The sequence below is a fragment of the Leucoraja erinacea genome, chromosome 5 (genome assembly GCF_028641065.1).
Source record: "Leucoraja erinacea ecotype New England chromosome 5, Leri_hhj_1, whole genome shotgun sequence".
Classification (NCBI taxonomy): Eukaryota; Metazoa; Chordata; class Chondrichthyes; order Rajiformes; family Rajidae; genus Leucoraja; species Leucoraja erinaceus.
Genome location: NC_073381.1, coordinates 75,675,373 through 75,689,741, shown reverse-complemented (window position 1 = coordinate 75,689,741; position 14,369 = coordinate 75,675,373). Strand labels below are relative to the sequence as shown.

At 37.0% G+C, this 14,369-nt stretch overlaps 1 protein-coding gene across 6 annotated transcripts in view; it reads left to right on the top strand.

Moving 5' to 3' along the window:
- myb (v-myb avian myeloblastosis viral oncogene homolog) overlaps nt 1–13,954 on the top strand; it is a 36,613-nt gene extending 22,659 nt beyond the window's left edge. For 5 of the 6 annotated variants that reach the window (XM_055635953.1, XM_055635955.1, XM_055635956.1 and 2 more), the window contains 7 exons: nt 1,237–1,373; nt 2,458–2,572; nt 2,671–2,784; nt 6,461–6,568; nt 10,469–10,585; nt 12,221–12,300; nt 12,625–13,954. In XM_055635953.1, the coding sequence (XP_055491928.1) occupies nt 1,237–1,373; nt 2,458–2,572; nt 2,671–2,784; nt 6,461–6,568; nt 10,469–10,585; nt 12,221–12,268 (639 nt within the window). In that variant the 3' untranslated portion in view covers nt 12,269–12,300; nt 12,625–13,954. The remainder of the gene's footprint in view (nt 1–1,236; nt 1,374–2,457; nt 2,573–2,670; nt 2,785–6,460; nt 6,569–10,468; nt 10,586–12,220; nt 12,301–12,624) is intronic. The other variant, XM_055635957.1, reaches the window with a different exon arrangement.
- The last annotated feature ends 415 nt before the right edge of the window (nt 13,955–14,369 follow it).

The following is a 14,369-nucleotide window of genomic DNA, read 5'->3' as shown; positions in this document are numbered from 1 at the left end:
AATTTTTCACAACCATTTTCACTATCTGCAAAACCACCCACTTTTGTATCATCTGCAAACTTGCTAATTTTGCCATGTATATTCTCATCCAAATCATTGATATAGATGACAGACAGTAACAGGCCCAGCACTGAAACCTGAGGCACGCCACTAGTCATAGGCCTCCAGTCCGAGAAGTAACTTTCCACCATCAGCCTCTGATTCCTTTGTGAAGCTGATTTTCTATCCATTCAGCTATCTCTCCTTAGATCCCATGTGATCTAACCTTCCAGATGATTGGGATTCAATGTATGCTTGGTGCATATTGGGTGAACCGTGAATGTAGAGGGTTTCTTAAACAAAAGGAAAAAATATGCAATTGTATACCACCTTTTAGATCCTTGAGACACTCCAGTGTTTTATACTGCTGAAGTACCTTGGAAATAGATTGAGGGTAACATGGTAGACTATTTGCACACATCTAGCATTCACATGTTGGGAAAGACACTAGAGAATACTATCACGTTCATCTTAAGAACAGCATGAGGTGAACTTATCAAGCAGATAGGACTTTAGCTTAATAGCTCACTCAAAGTAACACTGTCATTAATGCAGAACTCACTCAAAAGAACATTAGAATGTACATGAATTGTTGTACTCAAGTCTTCAGAGTGGGTCATGAACCTACCACCTTCTGACAAAAGTAAAACCGCTACCAACTGAATTGTGAGTTGGCACCTTGGGATGCTAATCTATGATCGAGATTAGATCTTCAAAGATTTGGGAGCAACTGAGTTTAAATTCTAACTAGGACTTTGCAAATTCAGCACTTTGTAGCTGCATGACGTTCCAGAAATGCCACAAAGTACCTTGTACTGATCTACTGATTTTCTGGACCATGTTTCCCTTTGTTTTAACAAGAAAATAATAGTTACTCAGGAGTGAAATGTTTCATAAATAATTCATTAAATAACGAGTTCTATCCTTCCTTCAACACTTTATTTATTTTCTAAGTTTTCATCATAAAACTTAGAAAATAATCCTTTACAGTTATAATGTTACTAGAAACAGAACTTTTCGTCCTTGGGTACTACTTTATGTTGTGTGATTGCACCCAGCCAAAATTATTAATTAGTTCATGTGCACAATTAAGAATCGTATCTGTTGCAGGTTTATTGTTACCGTGGTCTGTTGATGAAACTTTACATTTTCATTTTTAATGGGATTCAGTTCACTGTAATGACCTTTTCCTTTCAGTTTTTAAATACATCTTCAAATGATCACCTAGAAGTTGAATCTCCTGCATTAACTTCAACACCAGTGGGCAATCAAAAGATTATTTTAACTCCTCTGCATCGTGGCCAAACACCCAAGACTCAAAAAGAAAATGATGCGTCAGTATGCTTCTTGTTGATATTTGTTTATTCCTTTACTTACTGTTGATTATTTAATAATAAAAACATTTAAGATTGCCCCAATGGTAGTACATTAAGGACTATTGCTAGAATGGGGCAGAACTATTTGCTGAGAAAATTGAGTTTCTGTCACAAATTGGTAATGTTTAGTAAGATAGTTTCATATAAATTTAGTTACAGGGAGTTGTTGGGGCTTTTTCTTTTGGAGCATAGAAGGCTAAGGGGTGGCCTTTTTGAGGTCTACGAGGTGTTGAGGGACATGGATAATGTGAATGTTCCTAGTCTTTTTCTCAGAGAAGAGCATTATAAAACTAGAGGGAATAGGCTTATGGTGCGAGGGGAAATAGTTAAGAGGGACCTTGGGGCATTTTTTTCACTCAGAAGGCAGTCCGTACCTGGAATGAGCTGCCAGAAGAAGCTATACAAGTGGATGCAATAATAACATTTAAAATATATTTGGATAGATCTTCTTCTTGCGTATGGCATTTGGATAGATATATGGATAGGAAGGGTTTGGAGGGCAATGAGCTAAATGCAGGCAAATGGAACTTGCCCAGAATCCCAACTGGTTGGCATGATAAGGTGGGCCAAAGGGCCTGTTTCCATGCTGTACAGCCCCTTGACATACATTCCATTGTAAATGTTTTAAGCAGAAATGTCTTGGGGGGGGAAAAAATGATTATCTCTATGTTAAAAAATATTTTGAAAGAAACAACATAAGTATCATTATACCCATTGCAAAATATTTTAGCGTTTTAAAATTCCGCAGTATGAAATTGAAGCAGATAATTTGGGCAATATTCCTTTCAGTATGAACTGAATGTAATTATTTGTGTAATTTATTTATAATATGTGGAATGACATAGGTACTTGGGTATTATTGTGCAGCATTTATCATTGCATATTGTTTTCCTTTCAGGTCTGTTATTAAAATCAACGGGTTTAAGAACAGTAAATATGTGTAGTCACATTGATTGAGAACATCAGAAACATAGAGGAGTTTAAACAAAATTACTTAATTTTGATATGAAAGATGGTAATTTAGCTTTTCTTATTAAAACAGCTTTAGGACTCCAAATATCAGAAGGTCAATATTAGAAGGCTCACCTAGAACACCCACACCCTTTAAAAATGCACTTGCCGCCCAGGAAATCAAATATGGATCCTTGAAAGTGCTGGTAAGGTTGGCTGTTTGCTGGTTGCTCATTGCATAAAGATTCTTTGAATCCCATTTATAGAAATACTTTGATAATGTTTAATTTCCTTACCTTACTAGACACCATCTCACCTTGCTGAAGATATACAAGATGTAATTAAACAAGAGACTGATGAAACTGATATAACTTTTCATGAAAATGGCCAACCACTTTTAAAGAAAATTAAGCAAGAAGTAAGTACGTATTTATTTAAAACAGAAAATGCCGGAAACTGTCAGCTGGTCAGGTAGCATCTGTGGAAAGAGAAATAGTTAACATTTCAGATTTCAGAACCTTCATCAGCACTGGGAAAGAGATGGAAAATGTAAATTTTAGTTATAGGGATTATGATGTGAGAAATAGATAGAACAGGAAATATCTGTGATAGATAGACACAAAAAGCTGGAGTAACTGAGCTCTCCAAAGATGCTGCCTGTTCCGCTGAGTTATTCCAGCTTTTTGTGTCTATCTTTTTAAACCAACATCTGTAGTTTGTTCTTACACAATATCTGTGGCAGGGTGATATCAGGTTAAATGGGTTAATGGAACAGAGCAGATTATGCTGTCTTTAAGTGTTGCTTAAAGCATTGCTGATACTAAAACTGTGGAACACCCCCAGTAGATCAGGACATTCTAATTAAGAAAGCAAAACTGTGCCAAAATCACAGCTGGATTACTTACATTTTTATTTAAGCACAACTTTCTCTGTAATAAGTCTCATCCACACACAGCATGCCTTTTGTGGTCAGTTTCTAGTGCAAGATTAGGACATTATAATTTGTTTGTGCCACGTGAAGGAAGTTCATCTAGAATCCATTTGCCAACATAAGATCAATCCAATACACCTCTGGAAATATGATCTGAAGCTTCCAAGCCCAGTGACATTAAATGACACACAATGCAGCTTCCAATATTACTTACACCAAATTATTTTGTGCATTTGAGGCTCAGAAACAGGATTGCATTGGTGTCAGTTGGTATAGAATTCTAGATTTCTACTTTTTATAATACTGCAGAGTGAAGACAGTGTTAGTATTTAAATCTTTTCAATTTTTTTGAATTTTGTTCATTATAGGGGTGGTCCAGTTGTTGTCATTTCCACAGCTGCGTTAGGTGTTAGGTGTTTGAGTACCCCAACAAGATTGAAATCCACCCCAAGTTATTAAATACCTGGCTGAATGAATGTGACCCGCCAGTTTGTGATACTTACATTTGGTGGGGACTGATACTGATTTAGTTTCTGTTCTGCAGCATAATGGATGTGCTTCAACCGACTTCTTGGGTGTTAGTATTTCCAAGAGGCACATCCAGACTTAGTTAAGGGCCTGTCCCACTGTATGAGGCAATTCAAGAGTTCTCCCGAGTTTTCCCCTGATTCGAACTCAGGATGTCCGTAGGGGTTCGTGGATGTCTCGTAGCAGCTTGTACGAGTAAAAAGTAAAACATTTTTTCATCACGAGTATTTTATTTACTCGTGGACATTTTTCACTGTGTTGAAAAAACGTCACGAGTTTACCAGATTTCCCGAGTACCTACCATTACTTGTACAAGCCGCTACGAGACATCCACGAACAGTTCAGTTGATTCACAGCTTAGAATGACAGTCGTGGCCTCTCCCTCGCGATCTTGCAGAGTGACCGACTCGCGTCCAGGCATCCGAGGTTTTATAGTCCCGCCCCCCACCCCCCCGGAAGCGGCGTTACTTTCATTGTGGTGATTGACAGGCGAGAGGACCAATCAGCTGATCTCAAAACGTTTTTTAAACACTCATGACTTTTTTATTTTTCATCGATGGGAAAAATCCTCGGGGCTGGCTCAGCGGAGGAGGACTGTGAGTAAGATGGCCAAAAATCACAGCGATACAGGGTAGCGTTTTTTTCTAAAATCAATATACAGCACAGACAGGAAGTGGTCAAGATGGGACTTTTAATTATATAGATAGGAAAAACATCACTTTAAAGGTTACAATGTAAGTAATACTTCAACTATGTAATTTGGCAAACTAAGCATTAGACTGAGAGACCAAAATTCTTTATTTCTCTTTTCCCTTGAGTGTCCAGACACAATTCAAATATAGTGCAAGAAATGTTTTTTAATATTTTGGCTTTATGACAATAAAATTGTCATGCAAAGAATACCATGCTACTCTTCTCTACTTACAGTGCATTCAGAAAGTATTCAGACCCCTTCACGTTTTCTACATTTTGTTACATTACATGGAAACATAGAAAATAGGTGCAGGAGGAGGCCATTCGGCCCTTCGTGGCTTATTACAGGCTTATTCTAAAATGGATTAAATTCATTTTTTTATCATCAATTTATACACAATACCCCATAATAAAAAAGTGAAAACAGGTGTTTAGAAATGTTTGCAAAGTAATTAAAAAGAAATAACTGAAATATCACATTTACATAAGTATTCAGATCCTTTACTCAGTACTTTGGTAAGGCACCTTTGGCAGTGATTAAAGCCTCAAGTCTTCTTGGGTATGACGCTACAAGCTTGGTACACCTGTATTTGGGTAATTTCTCACATCCTCTGCAGATCCTCTCAAGCTCTGTCAGGTTGGATGGGGATCATCGATGCACAGCTATTTTCAGGTCCCTCCAGAGATGTTCGACCGGGTTCAAGTCCAGTCTCTGGCTGGGCCACTCAAGGACATTCACAGACTTGTCACAAAGCCACTCCTGTGTTGTCTTGGCTGTGTGCTTAGGGTCGTTGTCCAGGTGGAAGATGAACCTCGGCCCCAGTCTGTCCAGAATGCTCTGGAGCAGGTTTTCATCAAGGATCTCTCTGTACTTTGCTCCGTTCATCTTTCCCTCGATCCTGGCTAGACTCCTAGTTCCTGCCAATGAAAAACATCCACACCATGTCAACACCATGCTTACTCTTGGCATTCAGGCCAAAGAGTTCAATCCTGGTTTCATCAGACCAGGGAATCTCATGCCTTTTGGAAAACCCCAAGCAGGCTGTCATGTGCCTTTTACTGAGGAGTGGCTTCTGTCTTGCCACTCTACTATAAAAGCCTGATTGGTGGAGTGCTGCAGATATAGTTGTCCTTCTGGAAGGTTCTCCCATCTCCACAGAGGAACTCTGGAGCTCTTGTCACCTCCCTGTCTTCCCCGATTGCTCAGTTTGGCCGGGTGGCCAGCTCTATGAAGAGTCCTGGTGGTTCCAAAGTTCTTCCATTTAAGAATGACAGGCCACTGTGCTCTTCGGGACCTGCAATGCTGCAGAAATTGTTTTATACCCTTCCCCAGATCTGTGTCTCGACACAATCCTGTCTCGGAGGTCTACGGACAATTCCTTCGTCTTCATGGCTTGGTATTTGCTCTGACACGCACTGTCATCTGTGGAACCTTATGTAGACAGGTGGGTGCCTTTCTGAATCATGTCCAATCAATTGAATTTACCACTGTTGGACTCCAATCAAGTTGTAGAAACATATCAATGATAATCAATGGAAACAGGATGAACCTAAGCTCAATTTTGAGTGTCATAGCAAAAGGTCCGAATTCTTTTGTAAATGTGATATTTCAGTTATTTATTTTTAATTACTTTGCAAACATTTCTAAACACCTGTTTTCGCTTCTTCATTCTGGAGTATTGTGTGTAGATTGATGATTTAAAAAAAAGAATTTATTCCATTTTTAAATAAGGCTAACGTAACATAATGTGGAAAAAGTGAAGGGGTCTGAATACTTTCTGAATGCACCGTATATTAGCACTGACTCATCCTAAACTGTATGTGGAGACATTCATTGGGAGAATGAAGATAACTATGTCATGATGATTGTGTAGCTTTGCTTTGTAGGTCAAGACGTTTTCTTTAAAATTCCTAGCAGTGTGGTAACTTAATTTATTTTTAGGTGGAATCTCCCGATAAGAAGATGAGGAAATTTTTCACATTGGCACCATGGGAAAGAGAACACTTGAATACTCAGCTTTTTTCCCAAAGTCCTTTAGAAGAAGTACCTGTAAGTATGCTAATCCTTTCTGATCCACTTTGATCCATTTCAACAAATTAAAAAAATAATATTATTGTCATTGTCAGCTGTTTTAAAAGTAGGTGAAAGATAGACAGAATAGGTATTATTCTCATATTAATGAAAATAATTCCAAATTTTGATGTTTAACACATCAAATTTCTTCTTCAAGATGAGCATTATATATTGTATTTTTCAATATATAGAACTAGCACAAACAACTCACCAATAAACACCAGTGAGCTAACATTAGCCAAATAAATCTTCACTCAAATTTCTTCGGTAACAATTTGCATTTTGTAAATTTTGGCTAAAGATATAAAAATGGCAACTTTTAGAGTCATTTTCTCCTGTGAACAAAAAGAAGGGTCTCGACCCAAAACGTCACCTATTCCTTCTCTCCAGAGATACTGCCTGTCTCGCTGAGTTACTCCAGTATTTTGTGTCTAAAATTAATTGATTAGCATTTTGATTACCGGATCTACTCTATGATGAGCAACTAGAATGCAGTAAAACTGAAAATGCATCAGATCAGGCACCATCTGTGGAAAAATAAATAGAATTAATGTTGCAGGACAAAGACCCTTCATTTGAACTGGCTAATAGATGTGTCAAAGGTTCTCTGACCTGAAACGATCATTATTTTTCCGCTTTCCATAGATGCTCTTTGAGTTGCGGAGTGTTTCCGGTATTTTCTATTTTTATTTTTTATTTTCTGTATCTTAAGTCTTTTTAAAATCTATTGAAATAGAATGGTAAACTCAGGTGGAGCATTTAGCCCATGGAACATGTAGTAATGAAGCTTCTACCCAAAAATGGGCTGGCGACTGGTCAATACCATCGAACAGCTAGTGATTGCTCAACCTTATCTTTCCATGTGTTTTTTATTAAAATACTCTCAATCAGACACAAGATGTGTAAACAAGAGATCATTGGTTAAAAATTACTGCTTTCCAATCCCCTTTTACCCACCAGCAATCTATCATTGAAATCCGAAAGAATAACATTTCCAGAAGCTAGCAGAGTTCTTCCATTAAAATGTGAATGAGGCTCAGCTGGATCGTGGACAAAAATTATATTTTAATTAATGACCCAGTGGGAAAGCTACATGGCCGCATCGACTCCACAGTCAAAAAGGCCCAACAGAGGATATACTTCCTGCGGCAGCTGAGAAAACACAATCTACCACAGGCAATGATGGTCCAGTTTTATACTGCCATCATAGAGTCTGTCCTCACCTTCTCCATCATGGTCTGGTTTGGTTCAACCACCAAGCACGACATCCAGAGGCTGCAGCGCATCGTTCGATCTGCAGAGAAGGTTGTTGGCTGCAACCTTCCCCCCATTGATGAACTTTGCACTGCAAGGGCCAGGAAGCGAGTGGGTAAGATCATCTCTGACCCCTCTCACCCTGGCCACAAACTCTTTGAAGTATTTCCCTCTGGAAGGTGACTCTGGACTGTCAAAGCCGCCACAGCCAGTCATAAAAAGCTTTTTTCCACGGGCTGTTGAACAGTTAAAAGTCTGTAGCCTCTTTCATTCTTCACATGTTTAAATTATAATGTGTTCATTTTAATTGTCTACTGTATATCGTGTTGTTACTTGCGAGCAAAGCACCAAGGTAAATTGCTTGTATGTATACATACTTGGCTTATAAAATGTATTAAATTCAATTCAATTTCCAGGAGGAGCAGGAGTATTCCCCTAACACCCTCAACATTTTTTGGGCCTTCCCTGGCTGAGTGATCTCAAAACTGATCACATCCTAACTATTCCAACCAAGTGCTATTTCACATTGGTTTTCAACAGGATACTGAAATGGGACATTGCAGATGAGGCCCAAAAGTTGAAATCTCTGACATTTGGTGTCTTTGGCAAAATGATGTGTTATCCATCTTTTGCTCTACTTGCCTGAACAGGCACATTAGAATCATTGACAGCAATTATTAATACATTAATTTATCAGTTATTATAACAAACCACGATAATACAAACCCACATAGAATTACCATAGCAGTACAAAGTTTGTTCCAGTTCAGTTAACTTGCGATAGGGTTGTGCAGGATGTCTATACTGTATCCACTGCTGTGCTATTTAGCACATCTATTTGAGGGCACGAGAATATTTGGGCCATTGTTATCCCTCGTTTCCTTTTTTTCCCATTTTTCTTAAAGAATGTTGTCACTTTATATGGACAGAAAAGGAACTGAAATTTTACAAACAAAGACACAAAAGAAGAGTTTCGGCCCGAAACGTTGCCTATTTCCTTCGTTCCATAGATGCTGCCGCACCCGCTGAGTTTCTCCAGCACTTTTGTCTACACACAAAAATACTGGAATAATTCAGTGGATTAGGCAACATCTTTGGAGAACATGAATAGGTTGGGACCCTTCTTCAGACTGGTGGTGCTGGGGGTAAGGGTGAGAAAGCTGGAAATGAAATTAGGGGCAGCACAAAGCCTGGCAATTGTTAGATGAGTACAGGTGAGGGGGCATTTGATTGTCAGATGGTTGAACAAAGGCCAGTGATGAAAAGACAAAAAGTGTGAGACAAGAACTGAAGAGGTACGAATTGTAAACCCAAAGAAAATAATACAGATAGAATGGGCAGGGGGGAGGGAGAAGGGGATGGGTGCAAGTCTAAGTGGGGCGCAGGGAAGAGCGGAAGGAGTGGAAGAGTGAGGTGTGAGTTTATAGGTTAGTTACTTAATATTGGAGAATTCTATGCTCATATTCTTAGGTTGGAAGCTACTTTAGCAGAACATGAGGTACTGTCCTTACAGTTTGCATGTGGCCTCACTCTGGCAATGGAGGAGGCCCAGGTCAGGTCAGTATGAGAGTAGAAAAGGGAATTCAAATGGCTGGCAACCAAGAGATCCAGCAGGCCTTAAAGATAACTCAGTGTGGACAACATTAAAGGTAACTAGTGGGAACAACATTACCATTGAAATTGTTCCCTTCTTGGAACAGTCAAGAATCTAATAAAATGCAGAACTTAAAAGGCAATTGAGTAGGATAATTTTCTGAAAGATAGATCGATAATCCTTGCTTGTCTGACATATCACTGAATTCCCCATGCATGTCATTGTTACCTCTTGGCTTGAGTGTTCCATTGTACAGCTGGTTAGTCTCCCTTATTCTAGCCCCCTACAAACATGAGCTCACACAAATCTCTGTTAAGTAACTCATATACGATCCCTTTTATCATCACTCTGTGCCTACTGCACCGCATTGTCTCTAAAGGGCCTGTCCCATTTGGGCGTCATTTACGCAACATCATTTACGCTTCACGACACGTGCATCGTGATGCGCGCGGCGCCCCAGGATTTTGGGATTCACAAAATCTTCGCGTGTCACCTGTGTGACGTGCAAATGATGCCCAAGTGGGACAGGTCCTAAAGTAACACCCAGTTTTAAATTTGCCTTCTTTCTTTATTAATCTATAAATGGCTTTTCCCCTCCTTAATTCTGCAATTGCCTCCAAGCCAGTAACTCTCCGTTATACCTTTATACTTAGGTTTCGTATTCTTGATCATTCCCATATTTAATGGGACTGGCACTGCCTAAGCTTTAGAATTCCCTTTCTTATTGATTCTGCACGTAAATTTTTGCATCCATTAAGAATCTCCTTAAAATCTTTCACTGGGTTGAAACATGTGGTCATCTCTTATATCCCATTATGTCGCTAAGTGTCAAATTTGATTGGATAAGACTCCTGAGAAATTGAGATATTTTGCAAGGACCCAAAAGACGGTTATCTTGCAGTGTGTGTAGCATTTAATAACACTTGCCTGAGAAAGATACTGAAAATGGCGAAAGAGGAAACAATTACTTTTTGAAAATGTACTTCATTGTAAGTGGCCATTGATTTTGATCATATTTCGCATTTCAGATGCAAAATCTCCTGACCAGTTCTGTATTAATGATGCCTGTATCAGAGAAGACAGATGATATCCTTAACAAAGCATTTACTGTACAAATGACCAGGCAAATGAGCAGTCCTTTACAGGTATGTATAAAATGTTAAGCAACAAGTGTTCATCCACATAATTTAGCTTTGCAACATGTGCAAATGTTCTGTTTTACATTAATGTGTGGGAATTCTGAGAAATTCCCCCACAGTAGCAATACTAAACTGGTGATAGTGCAGAACCTCCATTAACACACTTTCAGAATATCCTTCAAATTACAAATTACAAGCAGCTGATCCAACATGTGTTTTGTTTTGCAATTTCACAAGACATTTTCCATAATTTGATTTGTTATTTCATGATGAATTAATGGGGAACTAATTTAATCTATAAATATCTAATAGCTAAGATCACCATAATTTTACAATGAGATGTAAACATAAGGTGTAATTTTTATATTAGGTATTCAAGCATACATTTACAAAGTTTAAAGTCAAGATAAAGTGTAATGAATCAAAAGTGGTAATTAACAAAGTGGTAAAGCCTAAAACGTGTTTTTTTGTCATTACCTTTTTGAGTGTTTTCACTCCTAGCTCACAGTCTTGGGCTGAATTATTTATTGCTCTAACTGAAATGTTTGGTTTCAATTTCTGCAATGAGGTTTTTCAAACTTGGAAGGGTGGTCAAGTTACTATCTGAATTTGTTTTGTTAGGGCATAATTTTACATTATTTAATTAAGTTTTGGAAATTACCGAAATCATTCAATATCTAAATTTTGTTTGATATTCACCTGTATTTTAATATTTTGCCACATCAGTTTTGGTTTAATATTGCCATATGTACTGAAATATAGTGAAAAAACTCACCATCCATGCAGTTTTTCACTGTTTCGATAAGCGTGACAATAATATACTAATCCCTGTGACACGGCAAAATATTAAAAGACAGGCAGAACATTAAACAAAATTTGGCACCACATTTAATTATATATATGGATAGAGAACTATTCATAACATTAGGCTCATGTTAATAGGCATTGTGGGGACATGCAAAAGATGATTTTATGTTTGTGTTCTAGGCAGGGAATTTGGCATCTCATGTTATCTACCTAATTTTAATGAATGAAATGTAGGGAATGTACGTATAATTTTACAATATTGCATTAGCCAGACTAAATTTAGAAAATAGACTTTTTTTTACCTTTTGTTCCAAATCATAATAACAAAGGTATAATAAATTGACAAGTGAAGCTGACAAAAGATATGCATGTAGAAAACATGAACTATTAATTAAATCATACACGTAGAAGTGAAAATGTGCCCCATCTCCATATTTCTTGTGGAATTATTTTATACTGACTGATTCTTATTCCCATTTTCTGAACACAAGCTATGCATTAATTGAAGCTTGGTGTAAAACCAATCCTTGAATTGCTATTATTAACAGAAACACATTGTCAGAATACTCAGTAACTGAACGCAACGCAATCCATTCTGGTACTTTAAAATTTAGTTTATTTAACAAGCATAGTAAGGGGTACTAAATTTGTAAATAGATTTATATCATCTTTATAGGGAAAAGAAAGCCAAATATTAAATTCACTAATTCAAGCTCCAATTGTACTCTAAAATTTAGTCCAGAGCAGAAAAGAACAATGATGGTGTAATTATTGTGTACATTCTGTACTTGAATGTGAAATACTGGCAGCTGGACTCCTGTAATATATTTTCAGGTATCCCAGCTGGATTTGAGAAGTCCATGGACCTGGAACCCTGGTTAGCTGAAACTCTGTTCCAGCACTCCATAGAGCCAGTAAGAAATTCAAAATAGGAACAATTAGATGTTTAATTGTTCTTTTTAAGTTATTTTTTTATATTTTTCCTTTTTTATTAACTGTAAAATGTTTTATGGGGAAAATTTAAATACTTTGAGATGGCATTATTTACCAAAACATACATTTTTACTGAATTAAAAAGAATTAAGAATTAATGCAAAATCGAGGTAACTATAATGGGTCAAATCTATTTTTCCTGTATCTGTTAGTTCCCCTCATTGGAATTTAGAACAAATAAATTAAACTGGATTTAAATGTTTGTCTTTTCCAAATGAAGTCTACATTCTTTGTCTTTCTTGCAGTTTGTTAATACCTGGGAGGCTGTGGCATGTGGGAAAACTGAAGATCAACTTATTGTAACTGAGCAAGCACGGAAATATATGAACACCTTCTCTGCTAGAACATTAGTTATGTAATCATTTCCAACTAAGCATTAAGAAGTTTTGAAACACTTGTTGTTGAGTCACGATCAACATTTCTTCTCATTAAATTTCCATTGATGTACATCTATCTTACAAAAATGTTGTCTTAAAAATTTCAGAATGTCACAAAATGCATTCTTCACTAAGTTTTGGTTACGTTTGTCAGATATTCCACCATCAAAAAGACAAATATCAGATTTACTTATAAGATGCTTGAAGTTACAAAAACTATTTAACAAAAAAATGTTGACTTACAATTTACAAATATGGAGAGCAAATTGGAACATATCAGTATTTCTTTTGTATTATTGGCAGATAAAGCAATTAGTCTTTGCAAGTACTTGATTGATTGCTATAATTTAAACCTGTAAGTTAATAAATTAAATTAAATGCACTGATGACAAAATAGAGATATAGCAATACTACAAACCAAATTTGATGAAAAAAAATCAAGCTTTCTACGATATAAAATTGGGTTTGAAGTATTGTTTTTGTTTGCTCTTTTTTGGTCTAAATTCGAGCCATATATTATATATATATACATACACACACACATAAATATATATATTATATATGGGCACGTGTGTGTGTATTTGTGTGTAGCTTGCATAATACTGATACTGTATGTAAAAAAAGTTTTATGTATGAAAAATGTATATTTTATTCAATAAGTTAATTTTGTAAATGCCAAATGGATAATGTTGTGCTGCTAAAGACTAGCATGTAGACGTGCTGCATGAAATGGGCAGTGGAGTTATCAGAGAAAATGGTGTTAACTGATCAAAAATGCACTGGTAGCTAGTATTTTTTTAAAAACCTAGCATTTTCAAATACAAACATTTTGGAAAGTGGAATATTTTGTCTTATAATGACAAAATGCATATGATGCACCTTTTGTATTGTGGGAGAACACTGATATATTCACTAATTTTTTTTACTTTTGTCCCATTCATTTCATATTTAAGGCACTAGCCCAGATGTACTTTCAATTCAATTAACAACTCATGCAAGAAGTCTTGGCTATATTATACTGCCATATCAAGTGCCTCTGGCATACATGTACTAAACACTTTGTTTTAAAACACCATAGGTGATTGTTAAAATCTGCTGCCTTGCCATCAGCTAGGTGCAAATTAACTGCACTTACTTCTTGACTAAGGTTGTATATCAACTGCCATGTACATAAAATAAACTGTTTTTCTACTGAAAATATTTGTGCGTTTATTTTGGAAACGTGGAGGTCATAGCCTCAGAATTAAAGGGCGCTCTTTTAGAAAGGAAGTGAGGAGGAACTTCTTTAGTCAGAGGGTAGATAATCTGTGGAACTAATTTGCCACAGAGGGCTATGGAGGCCGTCAATAGATATTTTTAAGGCAGAGATAGACAAATTCTTAATTAGAATGGGTGTCAAGGGTTATGGGGGGTTGACGGGAAAATGGGATTAGGAGGCAGAGATCAGCCATGATTGCATGGCGGATTAGACTCGTTGGGCCGAATGGCCTAATTCTACTCCTATAACTTGTGAACTTGTATGTCCAGGGACTCTAGTTTTTCAAAATATGTATCAGTGATTTGGATGAAAAAAACATTGCAATCCAAGTGTGCAGTTGGTACCAAATCAGCAC